This window comes from Manduca sexta, chromosome 7, assembly GCF_014839805.1.
Source record: "Manduca sexta isolate Smith_Timp_Sample1 chromosome 7, JHU_Msex_v1.0, whole genome shotgun sequence".
NCBI lineage: Eukaryota > Metazoa > Arthropoda > Insecta > Lepidoptera > Sphingidae > Manduca > Manduca sexta.
In genome coordinates, this window is record NC_051121.1 from 10,651,835 (window position 1) to 10,665,800 (window position 13,966).

The 13,966-nt window shown below is 35.1% G+C and overlaps 2 protein-coding genes across 3 annotated transcripts; one reads left to right on the top strand and one right to left on the bottom strand.

Annotated features, from left to right (window-relative positions):
* Positions 1–1,058: 1,058 nt before the first annotated feature.
* LOC115442459 (GDP-Man:Man(3)GlcNAc(2)-PP-Dol alpha-1,2-mannosyltransferase) lies at positions 1,059–9,244 on the top strand. The gene is made up of 9 exons (XM_030167497.2): positions 1,059–1,290; positions 4,395–4,622; positions 5,364–5,596; positions 6,339–6,556; positions 6,977–7,099; positions 7,496–7,657; positions 7,986–8,184; positions 8,601–8,796; positions 9,111–9,244. The coding sequence occupies exons 1-9, from the start codon at positions 1,271–1,273 to the stop codon at positions 9,190–9,192; spliced, it is 1,461 nt and encodes a 486-aa protein (XP_030023357.2). The 5' UTR covers positions 1,059–1,270; the 3' UTR covers positions 9,193–9,244.
* Positions 9,245–10,153: 909 nt separating this feature from the next.
* Positions 10,154–13,900, bottom strand: LOC115442446 (ubiquitin-fold modifier 1). Of its 2 annotated transcripts, XM_037447693.1 has the most exons (5): positions 13,784–13,878; positions 13,639–13,695; positions 12,915–13,504; positions 10,662–10,792; positions 10,154–10,326 (listed from the first exon to the last, which is right to left on the bottom strand). In XM_037447693.1, exons 3-5 carry the CDS (start codon positions 13,460–13,462, stop codon positions 10,256–10,258), a joined length of 750 nt encoding a protein of 249 aa, XP_037303590.1. In that variant the 5' UTR covers positions 13,463–13,504; positions 13,639–13,695; positions 13,784–13,878; the 3' UTR covers positions 10,154–10,255. The 2 variants fall into 2 exon arrangements, with proteins under 2 accessions (XP_037303590.1, XP_030023340.1); XM_030167480.2 differs by lacking the exon at positions 12,915–13,504 and having other exon boundaries at positions 13,784–13,900.
* Between the last annotated feature and the right edge of the window lie 66 nt (positions 13,901–13,966).

A 13,966-nucleotide genomic window follows, 5' to 3' on the forward strand; every position in this document is an offset into this window, starting at 1 on the left:
CAGCGACATAATCAAGAACTGCTTATTATATTTTTTGGTACTGCACAGTCCTGATTATCTCTTACGCTTATTAGACTGGCTTTAATCTTCATGAAATCCAAACAGAGTTTTTACCACTTCCAAAATTGATATCCCATCATAGCGAAAAGTGTGTGCATTCCTACGGGGATAAAAAACAGGAGTTTTGTATGTATGTAAGTTTGTTCAGATCATTAATTACAATTATCACATCATATAAACATCATACGTCCTACTAAATGAAAATTAAACAGAAAGAGAAGTCGTGTGCCTACCCCACTGAAATAATTCTGCATTGCAATACTAATTAATTAGACAAAAAAGGTTTACTATTAGTAAAATTATTCATTAAGGGTATTTTACCTTTGAATTAAGAATTTATCGGTGAAATGCTTTAGAAAGGCCACTGATCTAAGTAAAAACACTAAGAAATCCAATCACAAATCGTATTTTATTTTCCTTTTAATAGGTAAGCAAAAAATCATAATTATGTCAACTTTGTTGCACTCATATTCATTTGATAATATGTATTTCAAATCAATCAGTGTAAAGTTGATTTACATTTTTATTATACTTGATTACAGATGAAATAACTTCATGATTACAAAAGTGAGCTTACATTCATATAATATCTGTTATTATTTCTCATCATAACCAATCATAATAAATTATATATAATTTTAAAAAGATACAAAGTTACATCTTGATGTAATACAATGAAACAATAAAACAAACCCAATACACGGGAATCGATTTTTGTGATACCCACCTAGTAAGTATATAATACAATGAATATATATATATTTTTTTATATTTAGTTAGCTATTTAGATAATTTACTATTAGGTAGAAACCCACAATGACAATATTCTAAACTTAAATGCTGAGCCTAAATGAGTTACCTTTATACATACTTGCCTAAGTCGTGCGGAATCCAATGATTTATTATAAAGCGGAATTCCCTACAAAAAAATGGTGTCTAATAAAGTTTACAATAATTATCGATATCGATAATCGAATGTCTGAATTTGTAATCGTAATTTACCGTAAGAGAGTAACATTTACTTGTCAGTCAAAATGAAATGTCAGCAAAGTTGTGATGTCAAATGTTTACGTATTAGGTTATAGGTGGACAAACCATTTTAAATAATGTAAAACCTATTTGTAATTACATAAAAAGTCCTCAATTATCCCTCTACAACCCGTGCAGATTATTTCCAAACAATTACCTTTGCTAAAACGCCCACACCACTATGTTTTGGCAGTGGTTCCTGTAAGTATATTTTGTCTAATCATATTTGTTTTTAGCCAACACTTGTTTATATTAATGATTTTATGTTACATACGTGTTTAAAAACTTAAAAGTATAACACCACGTCATCATTTTCCCAAGCGCGTATTGAATTTTTAATAATTTGCGATATCGACCAAACGTCGATGTTACTTACAGATAAATCATGTGATGACGGTAAGCCGGATATCGTAAATAACACTACTTTACAAAATTTCGCAACAGAGTAACTGCATTTACTTTCTGTCTAGTTAAACATTACTGATAACGAATATAATCACCAAAAGTCTCCTACACGTCAGGTTTTTTTTTTTTTTTTATAAATGTAAACGTATGGTATACGCCCAAATTAAGTACGATTCGAACCATTTTAATTTCTTATTGAGGGTAGATACTAAAATAAATGTCCATAATCGTTTATTACGATTGTCACTTGTCATTTAACTCTTTTCCGTGAGCTGTTCTCGGTGAATTCGAGTAGCTTTTTACTTTTTTTTAGTTCAAAATGGCTAAAATCGCTAAACGTACTTGTGTTAATTCTGCAGATTCATTTTGTTTTATTTGTGGCTCGTTTACAACTTCTACACAAAGAAGAGTAATCAGTGAAAATGTTAAGATGTTATACGAGAGTTATTTTGGTTTTACTATCGGTCACCAAGACAAAGAATGGGCACCTCACCGATGTTGTGTTACGTGTATTGCAAATTTAAGTAACTGGATGAATGGAAAGCGTTCTTCAATGCCATTTGCTGTCCCAATGATCTGGCGTGAGCCTACTAGCCATGATGTGGACTGTTACTTCTGCTTAACAAATGTCGTGGGCTTTTCAAGAAAAAACAAACATTGTTTATCCCGACACTTCTTCAGCTACAAGACCGCTTCCACATAGCGAAGAGTTACCGATACCAGTTCCTCCAGTGGCAATGGAAATCGTTTCCGAGGCATCTTTAGATACAGCTTCATCGTTTGTTCCATCTTATGATGATAGAAGTAGAGAACCCCATTTGATAGAACAGCCTGAACTAAACGACTTAGTCCGCGTTAAACTTGGACTCGTTAAAAATTTTGTAAAAGCTCTCAATAAGGAAGGCCCGGCTTTTCAATATTTAAAAACAATTTTTCCAAAACTAAGCGACGCCAAATTAAAGGAAGGCATTTTTGTGGGCCCACAAATACGCAAACTTATGAAAGATACAGATTTTGAAAAAACTCAACGACATTGAATTAAATGCTTGGAACTCACTGAAATGTATCATTAGGCAATTTTTGGGAAACATAAAATCAGAAAATTATGAACAAATCGTTACCGACTTATTAAAAAAATTACCAAAAAATGGGCTGCAGAATGTCGTTAAACATCCATTTCCTGCATTCTCATTTGGATTTTTTCCCGCAAAACTTAGGAGCTGTGAGTGATGAACAGGAGGAAAGGTTCCATCAGGACATCATTACTATGGAACAACGATACCAAGGTCGATGGGATCCAGGGATGTTGGGAGATCATTGTTGGTTCCTCATGAGAGAAACTGACCTTGATTATAAAAGAAAATCGCCATACGCAAAGAAAAAATCCACCTGATTCTTTGGTTTTGGCTTTTACTATAGATTTGGTCAGGTTTATTGTAATTAATTAAAAATATTTGTAATTAATTATTTTTTTTTTAATTTTTACATTACCAAACCACAAAATAGCCCTGAAAATAGTAAAAAAAAGAATGTACATTAACAGAAAATCCTGACGTGATGGAAAAATTTGGGCATCAGATTTGGCTTTAGCGATATCGGTTTAACCAGAATTTAGTACTCAGCTTTATGTTGCGCTCCATACCCATTTTTTTGTAGAGTAGTGTAATAGTAGAAAGTTATAATACAGTATAATAGAAATTAATATTCTCATAACCAAGGAGATTTCATACTTGTAGTCCCTTTATATGTCATCATAGTGTAACATAATGGCGTAATGATTTTGTAATGGTAATTAGTGATTTTAAAATGTAGTTTTCTTACTTTGTTAATAATACAATATCACTACACTGTATTCTTTGTGACAATAGTAACTTCAATACTCAAGCATTATACATCAGTAGAGGCTGGATTACATGCATTTGCATATTTTGGTCACTTCGGCTAGTTATTTGGTAATATTGTCTATTTTCACTAGGACAACTAACAATAAGTAAAATATTACATTGCATTGTTATCAAGCAAGCTTATTAAAATGACACTAAACTAATTGAGAAAACTAATTTGAAAATTACACAAGATTTGGAATAAAGATGATTTGCATAAAAAGAAATGAATTATTGGTTTCTTTTCATTAATTATTATTGCATATTTGTAAATATTTCATACATATTTTGGGGCTTTAATTGCATATAATCCATTCTCTACACATTAGACTGATCTCTACATAGTAAATGTTTACAAATATATTGAAATGGACAATTTTAAAACTTTTTCAATATTATTTATGTTTATCAGACAAACAATTACAAAATACTGATAAGTGCCTTTATCAAAACAATCTCAATCTAATTAACTGATTTTGAAATTTGCCATATATTGGTCAAGTCAGTTTTGAATATATTTGGAGTTGACATTACATGACCAGGCAACTTGTTCCATTCTCCCACCGAATCATTCGAACGACACAAAGTTTATATTGCTTTGGCCAAAAGGTGCAAATGTTTTAAGAGAAATACACAAACTGCTATTGTTTTTTTTTTATATGAGCACTAAAAAGTGACCTCACAGCTGATGGTAAGTGGATTGGAGTCCAATAAAATGTCGACTGACAAGTGACGATTAGCCCTCGGCAGTTGACATAATTATGTTGGCTTGTTGGAACCGAATATACATAGGCTGAGCTAGGAACGCTGAAATACTTTCGTGGGCCACTTTGCGGATTTTAACAACCTGTGCATGGTGGTCACTATCCGGGCGGATTTAATAAATATCCTACCATAAGTTGTTATGGAAGTTCATCATCACTAGTGAGATTTTAATGAAGTCCTCATGAGCCCATGGTTAAGGATCTATGAGGATATTCCATATTGTAGTGAAATTATTTGTATTAATGTTTTCAGGCTCCTTGTGGTCCTGCCAGCATTCTTTATAGGGTTCCTGCTAGCATGCTGCTTCATACTCATACCTTTCGCGTTCATATTCGCGTCCTGGTACATGCGGATCAAGGAACGTAAGTTGACGCGGAGGAAAAGAGATGGTGCTAACGTTGCATTCTTCCACCCGTACTGCAATGCTGGTGGTGGAGGAGAGAGAGTGCTGTGGGTTGCCATCAAGGCTATTATGGCAAGGTGAGATAACAAGCAAGAAATCTTTATATTAATGGCTTTTATAAAATCAATAAGGGCTTATAGTGTAGAGCTGTGGGGCTCTACTAGTAACCAGTTTCAGAATATTGTCTGTCGCTCAATATCCAGTGCACACTAGTTTATGCAAAATACAGAAATCTATGAGTACTTAGAGTTGCCTATAGTTAAAGAGGAGGTTAATAAGAACAGTCAATGTTATGAGGAGGGACTTGAACTTACAAGTGAACTAGCTAAAAAGCTTCTGAACACATGAAAATGTAACTAGACTAAGAGAGTGCATATATTTGGCCCAAGGGTCTAAGATAATACTTAAAGATGACTCTTATTGGAGAATTACCTAAATACCATACACTGCCAACATCACGTCTAATTATGGCTTAGAAAGCCAGTGGTTGATGGAATAAAAATATATATTAATGGCTTAGTATTATAGGCTAATTTTGGCAGATCTTAATGTTAGCAATCATTGTTATTGTTTGATATTATATGAGTAGTACTCATACCACTTCATCATCATTTCTACGTGCCATTTTCCATTGTAGGTCAATTACTTTAAAAAATTTTCTTGTTACATAAGTATTCTTTAAAACAAGCAGTTTTTCCCTAACATGTAACCGTTTATTGTTCATACAAATAAAAAAAGGGACAGTAACATCTATCCAGATAGACTTAAATACTTAAGACATCAATAACATTGTCACAAAAATATATATTCTTCTACAGGTATCCAGATGCAAACATACACATATATACAGTGGAGACCGCAGAACCTCAAGCAATACTCGATAAAGCCCAGAACCAGTTCAGCGTGAAGGTGGATCCTTCAAAGGTGCAGTTTGTGAGGCTCAGCATGAGGAAACCGATCGAGGCGCAGACCTATCCATACTTCACGTTGCTCATGCAGAGTCTTGGGTCGATGCTGCTGGGGATGGAGGCGTTCATGAAGTTGAATCCTGGTGAGGAGTTTTAAATTTTAGGAAGTTTGAACTGTTTGGTATGATGATTGGTAGTACATGAGTCCTACTTAGAGGCTATTATCAAACTTAATCTTAATAGAATGGTAATAGTGTATTGCCATATCAAGTATTGTTTTTCATAAGAGAAACTTGTAACTTGGAGACTAAAAAATAAAAGTATTGATGTTCATACATTTTGTATTTGCAAATATGATAAGTTTTGGGTTCAAAAAATGTACCACATTACATTTCTTAATTTCTGCTAGAAAATAATATGTCGTAGTGAAAACTCTTTACTTGGTTATTTTTTACATGACCGGCAAAGTATCACCGGTCTATATTTATTTTCCAGACAGTTATTCGATTATTGAAACACTTCTTTACTTCACTAACAATTTACTGCATAGTAACACTAGCGGAATACACAATTTGCTCGGTTCGAGCGTCCAAACAAGACTCGTACAAAAACTTCTACAAGATTCTTGCTCTCGTCGTTCGGCCGGTCCTTATACAGCAGTCGACCTCCCTCCTCTTCTAATACTTCCTCGATGTAATGATAGATGGCGCCACTATCGCTCCGGAAATTCACCAATTCAACGAATAACGAGCTGCTGCGGCGACAAATATATTTTTAGTAACCAATTAAGATTATCTGACCCTTTTCTTACTACCATTACTTATAGGACAGTAATACCAAAATATTGTCATTAAAGCAATTAACATTATAATATATCCATTCCAGATGTATACATAGACACGACGGGGTACGCGTTCACGTACCCTATATTCCGGTACTTGGCAGCGTGCCCGGTGGGGTGCTACGTGCACTACCCCACCATCACGGCGGCCATGATGCGCCGCGTGAAGCACCGCATCGTATCGTACAACAACTCCAGTCTGATAGCCAGGAACCCGCTGTTCACGTGGTGCAAGCTGCTGTATTACAAGATTTTTGGATGGGTATGGGATTTTTAAGTATTGTATATTTTTAGATCTACCTATTTTGATTATAAATAAATCATATTTGATGACGATGGGCAAACACGATTTGGCAAGTATACTTTTATTTCTATCCAATAATGAGGAATGTATTTAATTTGGCAATTCATGAGTTTTACTTATCAAGAAACTCAATATATCTTACAACCTAGATATACCTAAGTCCTGCAACAGTAATGCAAAGGTCATGATGAATGGCATTGCCCATTATTGTGTGGAATGTTTATAAAAACCAGAAAACAAAAAAAAATCCAATCACCTTGTGGTTTTAATTAAATAGAAAATAAAATAAAAAATGTCTTAAAACTCTCAAAACCTCTTTACTTCTTTATATGTGCAAGAGCTACAACAGTAATGTAATAATGACGTTTGCATCCCCAGTTGTACGGCGTAGTGGGTCGGTGCGCGGACGTGGTGATGGTGAACGGCACCTGGACCGAGGAGCACATCCACGAGCTGTGGGCCGCGCCCCTCAGCACGCACCGGGTCTACCCGCCGTGCGACGTGAGTATGGCACACCAGTATTCATGTTTAAATGTATTTGTAAGTTCGGCAGATAGGCTGCATGTATTAATTCCTTTGCAAAATAAATGAAAAGTATATAAAAAACAATTGCGAGAATTTTCGAATGACCAACACCTCAGGCCGTCGCGTGGCCCCGAAGAATACGAAGGAAATTATAATATAAAAAAACGCGATAAATCCGTAAAATATTTTTATTTCAATGTCTCACATTGTAAACATAAGAAATCATTGTATAATTTTTTTCCATAATAATAAAACATAGACTATTTTCCTTCATGAAAAAATAATTAGGCTTCATGTACTCCTTTATGAGCTATTGTTAGTCTTAACATCACTAAACCCATACTGATTCCTTTGGTTGACATAATATCGCAGGTGACGGAGCTAAAACAGCTGCGGTCTCTGGTGAAGCCATCGGATCCGATCCGCATCGTGGCGGTCGCGCAGTTCCGACCGGAGAAAGACCATCCGCTGATGCTGCAGGCCATGTACGAGCTGCGCAACTTGCTCATCAACAATGAGATGCTTTGGAACAAGGTAACATATTTCATATTGAGAATATAACGGAAGAGGTCGGTGCTAGTTTTTTTATAAGCGCGGCAATATGACTTTACCGCACATCGTAAGAAGAGGGACTGTTGATAAAAAAATAAAAAATCATGTAATTTCAAAAACCTTTATGATACTTCATACAAATAATGAATAGGAGACAAAACTATATCCTACAATTACTTAAATAAGTAATAATTGACGAGCGATGATCAATCCTCGGCAGTCAACAAAATCATGTCGTATTTTGGAATGGTACACGATTACGTTTAACACCTTCTCTGAAGTGGAACTGAATATGATAACGTGCCCACAGATCCAGCTGGTGCTGGTGGGCGGGTGCCGCGGCGAGGCGGACGAGCAGCGCGTGCAGCACCTGCGGGACCTCGCCAAGCACCTGTCGCTGGAGCGCAGCGTGCACTTCCACGTCAACGCGCCCTACGCCACGCTGCTGCAGCTCTACCAGACCTCCTCCATCGCGCTGCACGCCATGTGGAACGAACACTTCGGCATCAGTCAGTAACACGTTATTATATAAATTACTAGCTTTTGCACACGGCTTCGTTCGCGTGAAGAAGTTTTGCGGCGTAAATTTTTTAGTAAATTTCGACTTACTTGATATGTATCTTTATATTAGGACCAAATTACACGGTCATTATAAATTTTACCCTGTGTATTATTCTGATGTATAACCAATATTACTGTAAATTTTCATCCAAATCCGTTCAGTAATTTTTTCGTGAAAGAGGAACGAACATACATACATACATCCACCTTCACATAACATTTATAATATTAAGTAGGATGTCTCCTGTGACTTGTTAGCAATTATAAATGGAAAATGATATCGATTATTGTGAAGTGTTTTATCCATATTTATCACAATGATACTTAAATAATTGCTCCCGTTACGAAAACAATATTATTGCAGGTGTGGTTGAATGCATGGCGGCCGGACTGATCACAATTGCACATCGCTCTGGCGGACCGCTCGCTGATATCGTAGAGACGTCGGAGACCTCCCGCACTGGGTTCTTAGCCGCGGAGCCTGATGAGTACGCGCGCGCCATACTAGAGGTCATAGCACTGCCTACTGACGAGAGGAAGAGGATTATTGAAGCCGCTAGGTAAGTTTCTGTTTGGTTTCATTAACAAAATAAAAAAAAAATACGAATTCTCGAGATTGTTTTGAAGAATTTATATTTTTGCAGTATCGATATTTTAAACGATAACAATATCGATACTATAAAACACAGATAATAATTTTATTGAATTATATTTTTAGCTATGGTGGACAAAGCCTAAATAATTGATGCTGAAAGCCTAAAAATTCCTTTTCATTCACTTTTCACTATTTTTATAAACAACATATTACTTATAAAATTTAACTTTAAAATGTCAATCAAAAAGATCCTTTTGAATAGATTGAACTGACTTGCAGGGCTTCAGTGGACCGGTTCTCGGAGAAGGAGTTCGAGAAGTCGTTCCTGCGGGCTGTGGAGCCGCTCATGAGAATAGACTAGTGTGCAATGTACGTTCCATTAGGTATAAGAGTAATAAATCTTACCAAAGTTATTGTTTTTTTTTAATTACCTACATAGTATTGTTAAAAAACGGCGATAGCCTAGGTGGGTGTGGAATGGACTCCCGAGATGAATGTCTGTGGGTTCAAATGCCAAGGGCACACACCTCTGACTTTTCTAAAAATTATGTGTGTATTTGTGAATTATCGCTTGCTTTCACGGTGAAGGGACACATAGTGAGGAAACCTGTATACCTAAGATATTTCTGGGAAAAATAATTTTAAGGAGGGTGTGTGAAGTCTACCAACTGGCACTATGCCAGCATGGTGGACTAAGGCCTAATCCTACTTAATAGTAGAGAAGGCCCGTGTCCAGCAATGGGACAGTATATAAATAGAGCTGTATTATTATTATTATAGCATTACGCCTTTTAACCTTATCGCCAACCATGTCTGGTACCATGTAATAGGGGGTAATTTGTTTTTTATTATATGAGTTGTTTTTTTCTTGCTACGCACAACTGACAACACTGGTACAATATAAAATTATGAATAAAAAAGTAACTGCAGTAATTTGTGTTTCAGTTCAAATCAGAATACAAGTGTTTTAAAACTTAGAATAGCACATTATAAATCCTTATTTGCGTAAAGTTTAATATTATTGGGAAATCGTGTAAAACTTAATAAATTAAACTGTTTTATTACCATAGATATATGTATGACATTTGCTACGTACAATTTTCTATTATTTCTAATGTAACGGCAAACCATTATTCCATCGTGAAGCTAGTCACGAGTGGTGTCTGTTTTCACCAAGGTAACGTACAGTTAAATGACTAACTTCAAACGGTTGATAGTTTGGCGTTAATGCTAAATAATAGCTATTGAATTATTTAACAGTGCAAATTATGAATAAAAAAATATTTCGCCATCTTGAAGGTTTCAATAAAAAGCAAAACCAATTACCATTTTTACAAAATGGTTTAATAAAATAAACAAAAATATACAATATATTATAAAATATATAAAACAATGCTTAAATTAAAGGAATATGCGTTCCCGGTTTAGTGCGGCGCGCCGACACGGTCCCGCGGGATTAGCCTCAGCTCCGACCCGTGCTTCAGGAATACATTGCCTGAAAACATTACATACAAAACTGATAAATCATCCACAGGCAGTATAAGAACAAAAGATTTCAGTCCAACCACCCAACAAGCAAATGACGTGTAAGGGATGTAAAATAAAGAAAAAAATGTCTACAGTCAAATTAATAAAATATAACAATTCATTCAGAAGGGTCACCAGTATGTCAATGGCAGGAACTGTTTTGGCAAAATGTAATAAAAAAATCTTTTAGATACCTACTACTTATATTTTTTAAAATATATTTTTCTGTTTACTCATGAGTAGTGTCAGTATGTGGGTAAAATAAGGAAATACAAATTGCGAAATTATAATTGCGTGCCTCACCTGCGGTTTGTTGCGGGTTGATGCCGATGCCGTCATCGGTGATGATGGCGCTGGTGGCGGGCTCCACGCGGAACTCCTCCGCCGCGAACTTCAGCACCGCCGTGAACGGCGTCGCCTCGGGCACGCTCAATCTGCACAAAACGTAACAGTATTTACTTTATTCAGTTTCGAACACACGTGCGCACGCACACACACATATAAACGCGACTTTTATAGGCACTTCAGATGCACAACTATGGCTATCAGTTTTCGAGATGTGTACATAATGATGTGATAAGTGGGAGCCTATCGTCATATTGGGCACATGGGTCGCTTTCCGACAGGCTAGCATAATTTTCCTGTCTGGTGAGGGATAATATTTTGTCAATCTATTACTATCAAGTATGGTGGAGTTATTCGTATTAAAGTAACCTCACATTAGATTCAGTTCCAACTTGTAGTTGCTGTTGATTTAATGCTTGAAAGGTGTTTTGTAATTCTAGTCATTGGAAATATTATATTCAAAATAGAAACTATAACTGATATTTTTGAAGTAAACTGTGTTTATTCATTCATTTTATTACTAAATTAGTTGAATAATAAATACTGACAAATATCCCTAATGTTGAAGCTTGCTTTCCACATTAGGAAATATTATATAGTTAGGGAAATACATATAAGTGCATTTCTTTGTCAACAATTTACTGTCATAACCTGTTTTTTACATCTATATATATAAAAATGAATTGCTGTTCGTTAGTCTCGCTAAAACTCGAGAACGGCTGAACGGATTTATCTTATCTTGGTCTTGAATTATTCGTGGAGGTCTAGGGAAGGTTTAAAAGGTGAGAAAAATTCGAATAATTGCCGGGAAAATCCTCAAAACAGCATTTTTCTATTTCCCATACAAACGTTTTCTAACTAATACGTAGAGTCAATTTGAGCTTTATTGCTATTGTATAAAGTTCACTGTTGTCTAAGCAATGTAGGTGTGTTCCTAACATCAAAGCAGTGTGCGTTGGAGCACAGAATATAATAATGTAATGTCGCGTTCTGAAACTCAACAAAAGTGATATCGCGGACCCGACTAAATTGAACAGTCACAAAATTTAATATATCATTAGTTATTTGGTTGGCTTCACGATATTATTTCTTTTGTTTTACTTTAAAATGCATGTTTTCGTTATGGACAATTTTTGACCTACTTTTGCATATCTATACTTATAATAAATCTGTAGAGAGGTCAATTCTGTACATGAAATATATTTCCAAAATAACTGGGGGTGATTAAGGATCGATACTGATGCCAAAAATGCAATTAGTAAAATTTTTGTCTGTCTGTATAACCGTTATAGAAACAAAAACTACTCGACGGATTTTAACTTAACTTGGTACAATTATTTTTCATACTCCTGAGCTGGTTATAGTATACTTTTCATCACGCTACAATTAATAGGAGCATAGCAGTGATGGAAAATGTTGGGAAAACGGGAGAAGTTACTCCATTTTTTAAGCTTCCGTCATTTCGTGTGCAACCTTAATGGTTAAAAGTTACTTCGATTTCACCAGGATCCCATCATCAGACCCTGACCGGACAATCGGACCACCTGCATACCACCATAAATTAAAAAAACATCCCGACAAATTGAGCACATTCTCCATTTTTGAAACCCGAAATCCACGCGGGCGAAGCTGCGGGCGGAAGCTAGTTAGCTTATATAATTTGTCATGAGTAATTAACTAATCATAAAGCTTTGTAGAATTTCTTAAAGAAAATAAAAAATGATTCCTAAATTACGAATCATATAATATATGAATCATATTAAAAGGGCTGCATACAAATGCAATGTAAAAAAAAAAACAAAAATTGTACACAAAATATATTAAAAAAATCACATGATATTTTCCCAAAAATCATTATCACCACTCTCTAACACCATGGCTAGAAACTGTGGCCTCAATTCATTGCAACTTGTAATTTTATGTGCTACACTTGTCAATTCATTTACAGAGAGCTGAACATAAAAATATTCCATAGAGAGATTTTCCTTCACTAACTTTCCACAATCTAACAGAGCTTCAACAATATATCTAAATAAAGAATTATATTCTGTACACAATTTAATAAAATACTGTTCATTGATTTTGAAAAGATGTTTCCAAAAAACCTTATGACTTTCATCTTTAGCCAATATTATTTTTATAAATGCTTCTAATAAATATTTTTGTACTTTTTGATACTGTATTACATTATTAATGAGACTAAAGACTAACAGTTCTACTGTGTTTTCCGAAGATTCCTTTAATATTCTTTTTAAAACTTCCTCAGGATTTTCACAAGTAGAAAGTTCAGCTAAAAATAAGTGACTTTTTAAATTGAGTATTTTTTCCTTTGACAGTTCTGTGTTTATGTTTTGTAACAATGTCTCTGTTGAGGCTGCCTCTATCATGAAATCAGTCAAATGGTCCTCTAGCTTTGTCTCCCCAAATAACTCAATAAATATCTTAAAACCACTGTCCATTTGAGTGACTTTGCAGTCTGAATTAATAATTTTCTTTAACACACATTTAGGGGGATCAAGAGAACAATTTTTAAGGAATGTGTTAGATACATCTTGATTATTATTTAGCGTAGCGAGAAATTCACTCATCACGTTTTGCTTTTGCAACGCGTCCAAGCATTTCTCTATGTGCTTAGCTATAATAAATGCATTTTTAATCTCATTTTCAGTTGTGGTGTTGCTAGGCCAGTTTTCTGACAGACACAGGTTGATAAAGTCTTGGAAGAAGTCGAGAAACTGTTGCACGACCGCTGTGTCCATGACACTGGTGTAACTTCAACGTAGGACCCTGCTCAACAGCATCTGTTAAACAATCGATTAGTTTACTTTAGCTGCATTTATTCTTTTTAAATGTTATATCTACCAATTATATCTACATGGATTCATTACGTTGGAGTTACACGAGGTGTCGGACTATAGAATATATTAAAACTTACACTTTGAAAGGCAGTTTAGGATCTGAAGTCAGCGTAATCTTGAATGTTACTTTCGACCTGCAAAAATGTGTTTTCATATGAGAAACTTAAACAAAATAAAAGAAAAGGCACTATTACAAATATGAATGGTACTAAAATATCTTACATTTTGATATAATCACACGAACAACGAGGTCTAACACGAATCAAATTCTTGCAACAGTATAAACCAAGACAGTACTGTAAATGACGTATGCACAAGATGTCAATGTCAGTGTCAGGTTATTGCGTTCCGATTATACATTGAAATAATATTCGAATAATGGTTTCTCAGATTTAAGAGATGGAT

Excerpts from the sequence above, each read along its gene's own strand:
- LOC115442459 (XM_030167497.2), top strand. The coding sequence starts at position 1,271 with ATGTTTTGGCAGTGGTTCCT. Across the intron at positions 6,557-6,976 it reads ATTACAAGATTTTTGGATGG|TTGTACGGCGTAGTGGGTCG; the intron begins GTATGGGATTTT and ends TTGCATCCCCAG. Across the intron at positions 8,797-9,110 it reads AGGATTATTGAAGCCGCTAG|GGCTTCAGTGGACCGGTTCT; the intron begins GTAAGTTTCTGT and ends ACTGACTTGCAG.
- LOC115442446 (XM_037447693.1), bottom strand. The coding sequence starts at position 13,462 with ATGGACACAGCGGTCGTGCAACAGTTTCTCGACTTCTTCCAAGACTTT. Across the intron at positions 10,793-12,914 it reads TCGGAAAACACAGTAGAACT|ATTGAGCGTGCCCGAGGCGA; the intron begins GTTAGTCTTTAG and ends CGTTTTGTGCAG. Across the intron at positions 10,327-10,661 it reads CAACCCGCAACAAACCGCAG|GCAATGTATTCCTGAAGCAC; the intron begins GTGAGGCACGCA and ends TAATGTTTTCAG.